We start from the raw sequence: 5000 nt of genomic DNA on the forward strand, positions 1-5000 counted from the left end.
AAGACGATCTGTCACATCACGAGCTATAGTACGTCTGTGATTTCTAATTTTAGCTTGATTCCTATTCGCTGGCTTTTGACAGTCGACTCTGAAATAGCTTCTTTCCTTTTCCGTTCGCTTTCTGAGGATTTGCTTAACTGGTGAATTCGACAGTAAATTTCGGTGGAAAAACCGATATCGCACTCATTCTTTCGTGATTTATGCGATCAGTAGGTTTTTCGAGTGAAATTAACCGTGGAATTGACTAGTTAGGCAGCGAAGAAACTGACATAATTAAGCAATATCCGCCGGAAAACCAAAACGCGGACAATTCCAAAGCCTTTTATTTTCACTAATCCTAGAGACAGTAAGAATGAACAGCCCGGGAGCTCCGCATTTAGGCTTCGCTAAATCTATATATTTTATTTATTTATTGTCTTTCCCCATCGACAGGTATTTACTCTATTCATTTGCATTTAACTTCATGACCTGGTTTATAGTCCATTTGAATTGCCACAGGAACTAGTTCGTTGCGATCAGTCCCCTTTATTTTTGCAGATGCAAATAGAGCAATAGGAGATAGAGAGTTCCTCATTGTCCTACGGGGATCATGATCTGTGAGATCCGGGGATCTGGGCATGTCATCACACAACTTGTAGCGAAGAGCAAAGATGAAACCCTTTTTTATGGCCTGAAATTAAAGACGCCAAAAAATGGTCACAATTACATCTCCTTTTAAAAGAGAACAGAGTAGCTGGCGGAAGAGATTTCACAGCTGTGACTCACCCTACGGGCTCGCCAAGCTACAGCGAAATTATCCTACGATACCACACACTAAATCGTTCAAAAATATGTATCATTTTCAAATCTATGGAAAAGGAACCGGAAACTTCGAATAATTCAGAAGCTGATTTTGCATTTTCTCTTGTCCAAAAATGATATCTGATACTTGAACATTTTTATCCATTAAAAGAACAGGTGTCTTTAAAAACGGCAGTACAGCCCACGTTAAAATTTTCGTTTAAAAAAACATAACTTGCATTACGCCTTCCAAATAATAGGCAAGAAATCTCTACCCCTCAGGCAACTTACGTCTTCCAAAGAATCATCAGTTCTCAGAGCTGTTTGTACAGCGGTTTCCCAGTCAAATGTGGGATTCAATGTCGCATTGAGTTCGTTCCAGTTCAATCCTATTGGTCCCGCAAAAAAACAATCATCACCATTGTCATCATCGACGCAAAGTAAATTTGCTTCGGAATTATGGATAGACAAACTGCCCTGACATTTAAATCTTATTGTGTTTTAAGTTATTCATTTAGTATCCAACATGTGTGCACTCTTTTATCTTCGAGGTGTTACAAACACTCACGCAACGGGTGCCATTAATTACATGTACAATACAAGATTCACAAATTTTTTACCTTCTTTCTTCTCCTCAATGATCTCTAAAGACAACAAAATTTAATTATGTGAGGAAAAATATTCAAACAAACACCAAATACCTTTGTAAACATGTCGTTCACACTGTTTGAACATGAAACCTGAAAAGGCCAATCCCGAATTGATTTCTCCTTTTTTTTTCAAAGCGAGTCTAAGTGCGACGTTTTTCTTATGAAAATCAATTTTCATTTATTTGCGATACCGGTGCAATATGTATCATATTCATATTGTGACCCTCCTTGTCGTATAGAACTCCGTTTAGTTTTTAAAGGCGAAAGAAAAAGGGCTCCGACTTGAGGTGGTTTAAGATCTCGTGGTCTTTCTATTTTGCGATTTTAAGAGGTAGTAGGTGTGTTAATAATACTTTAAAGTTGAATGTGTAGGAAACCAGTGTGTTCCTAGGATTTGCTAGGTTTAGGTGGTTTCCAATTTGAGGAGGAATTGAAGCTGTGACCAAAAAGTCCTTGAGTGATTTGTCCTTCCTGTAGGCGACAATAGGAGCAATAGGGAAAATGTGCGCAAGTTTTGGGACGTTAGATATTAAAAATCAGTTTTTCATAAGGATCTCTTTGAGTTTAGGTACAGCTGGGTTGAAGGTGGTAACGGACGGTGGAATGTTTTTTGATGTCTTTATTTTGTTTTTCAAAGCCTCATTTCGCGTTGAGAAAACTACCTCTGACAGTGTTTTTTCAACTAGCTTGCGTGGGTAGACTCCAGCGCAGACATTGAGACCAATTGAAAACCAATTGAAAAATTGAAATTGCTTCAATATTCTTTAGCAATGCTAAAGACAATTTGTCAGCACAAGAACGACAAGCACTATCCGCACTACTCGCATAAAGAAAGGTGAACATTAAAAAAGCTGATAAGGGGACCACAACAGTCGTCATCGATGCCCAAGACAACATCCGAGAGGGCAACGTAGAAGTTTGTGACACAAACTTTTACACCCCTCTACAAGATCCTATAGTGTCCTCCACGGACAAAAAGGTCAGCAACATAGTCAATGCACTGTATACAAACAACCATATTGGCTCAATGACTTTCAGATGACTCAATCAAAGCCAGAACCCACCCAGAATACCGGTATTCTATACACTGCATGACGAAAATACACAAACCAAACCCAGTCAGCAGACCGATAGTTTCCGGTAGTGGTGGCCCTACACAACGTATTTCAAGCTTCATCGATTCGCTTTTACAACCTATTGCTAAGAAACAGTCATATATTAAAGACACCCAATAGAAAATGAGGGGAAAGAAAGGGAGGATCAGGGCGTTGGCCGGGATATGTCATGTCCACCAAAGTTATTTTTAGACGAGCGGAAGTCTTTCTTCCGAGACGTCCGCACACAGTCTTGCTCTAAGGTTCTTAGTGAAAAGAGAAAACGGCGGCGCACGTGGAAGGCTGATCAATATTTATATTTATTCAAACATCAGACCGAGGTTGGCCTCCATGCGGACGTCTCGGAAGACAGACTTCCGCTAGAACAAAGACTTCCGCTCGTCTAAAAATAACTTTCGTGGACATGACATATCCCGAGGGCGGGACCGGGAGCCTCCCTCTTTGTCCCCTCATTTGCTCTTGAGACACCACAAAACACTACAAAACACGCAACTTCCAGACAATGCAATAATTGCTACACTCGATGTCTGTTCACTTTATACCAACATCCCGCAGGAAGAGGAGATGGAGGTTATCTGCCAATGTTATGAAAATCACTATCAGTCAAATCCACCCATCCTCACATCCACTCTTGGGGACCTCATGAAACTGATTCTTAAAGAAAACGCCTTCAAATTCAATGTTGAGCACTATTTACAGACCCACGGTATAGCAATGGCACAAAAATGCCAGTAGCTTTCTCAGTCATCTTTTTGGCTCACATCGAGAAACAACTACTTTTATCCAGCCCCCATTAACCTACTATCTGGAAAATGGAAAAGGTTCATTGATAACCTTTTTTCGGTGTGGACCATAAGCAAACACGAAATCAACAGCTTGAATTTGCTTACCAATTCCACCCTACGATCAAATTCACTCGCGAAAATCTAAACGCACAGTGTTCCTTGATGTCCAAACTTATTTTAAAGTCACAGAAACGTTCCAATACACGCATTTCTCTTTATGTCACCCTCTCAGCTTAAAGAAGGGTTTCATCAAAGGACAGACATTATGCCTTTTGCGAACGAACTCGATTGAGGAAAAATTCGAGACGTACAAACGGGTTTTCCAATCGCGTCTACTTGAACGAGGCTACCCATGCAAGCTAGTTGAAGAAACACTAGCAGACGTAGTTTTCTCATCGCCAAATGAGGCTTTGAAAAACAAAATAAAGACATCCAAAAACATTCTACCGTTCGTTACCACCTTCAACCCAGCTGTACCTAAACTCAAAGAGATCCTTATGAAAAACTAGTTTTTAATATCTAACGTCCCAAAACTTGCGCAAATTTTTCCTAATGCTCCTATTGTCGCCTGCAGAAAGGACAAAACACTCAAGGACTTTTTGGTCAGAGCTTCAGTTCCTCCTCAAACTGGAAACCACCTAAACCTAGCAAATCCTAGGAACGCACTGGTTTGTTAAACATTCCGCGACAAAGCATTACTTAACCCCGACGCACCTACTACCTCTTAAATCGCAAAATAGAAAGACCATGAGCTCTTAGACCACCTCAAGTCGGAGCCCTTTTTCTTTCGCATTTAAAACTAAACGGAGTTATATAAGGTAAGGAGGGTGACAATATCACAACTACTATATCATTGTTCGTTTCTTTGTGCTTTTACGGGAAGACCAATTTCAAGTTTTCCCCTTTTGCAAAAAGCGAAGTTTGACTCGCAGAGTAATTTAATATGAACTTTTAGGAGCACAGTCGTGTTTCAAGAAATAATAGGGACTTTAAGATCTACAACGCCGACGTCGGCGAAAACGTCTTTCGCGATTATTGCATCCTGCTCACGCTGTACATTGTGAACGAAGTATCCTAAAAATAAATTGTTACTAGTGGTTTCAGAGTAAAAATAAAGAATAAAAGATTCACATTTGTACACTAGCGTTGTCTTTCAAACCTCACATTTGGTGATTTCACGTCGTTGTTGTGAAGAAGACCGCAAAAATAGTTGCTACACTTCAGTGTGCCGCACGTGCAGCACGATAATTTTTCATGTTTTAACCAATGATATTGTGAGGTTCTCGTTGACGACCGCGTCGTAGATCTTAAAGTCCCTAATTCTCCGCCTTCAACCTTAAAAACCAAATTACCAAAGCTATGGATATTTGTATTCACCACATGCACAAATCCCATAATACGTCTCTTTATCCCCACCCACCCCCCCCCCCCCCTCCAAAAAAAATTGCATAGGCATTGTTTTCGATTTCTCTTGGGACATCTTCATGCATGTAGGATTTGTGCAAGTAGAGAACTAATCTTAACTTACTGGCTGCGCAGTTCCCCCAAATGCGATGCTGAGCATGATTGTCCGTTGTTGAACACCAAAGTCTGTTATGGCCATCAGTCACGCAACTGCTGTAAACCTTTCCACGGTAGGTGAATGGAAAATGGCACCATTCACCTCCTGT

At 40.5% G+C, this 5000-nt stretch overlaps 1 protein-coding gene across 2 annotated transcripts in view; it reads right to left on the reverse strand.

Annotated features, from left to right (window-relative positions):
- Window positions 1-5000, reverse strand: part of LOC138060570 (polyunsaturated fatty acid 5-lipoxygenase-like) — a 54447-nt gene that overhangs the window by 11769 nt on the left and 37678 nt on the right. For both annotated transcript variants that reach the window (XM_068906412.1, XM_068906411.1), the window contains exons 6-9: window positions 4859-5000; window positions 1401-1424; window positions 1072-1169; window positions 469-670 (exon numbers count right to left, since the gene is read on the reverse strand). The exon at window positions 4859-5000 is cut by the window's right edge and continues 41 nt beyond it. In XM_068906412.1, the coding sequence (XP_068762513.1) occupies window positions 469-670; window positions 1072-1169; window positions 1401-1424; window positions 4859-5000 (466 nt within the window). The remainder of the gene's footprint in view (window positions 1-468; window positions 671-1071; window positions 1170-1400; window positions 1425-4858) is intronic.

The sequence above is a fragment of the Montipora capricornis genome, chromosome 8, assembly GCF_036669925.1.
Source record: "Montipora capricornis isolate CH-2021 chromosome 8, ASM3666992v2, whole genome shotgun sequence".
NCBI lineage: Eukaryota > Metazoa > Cnidaria > Anthozoa > Scleractinia > Acroporidae > Montipora > Montipora capricornis.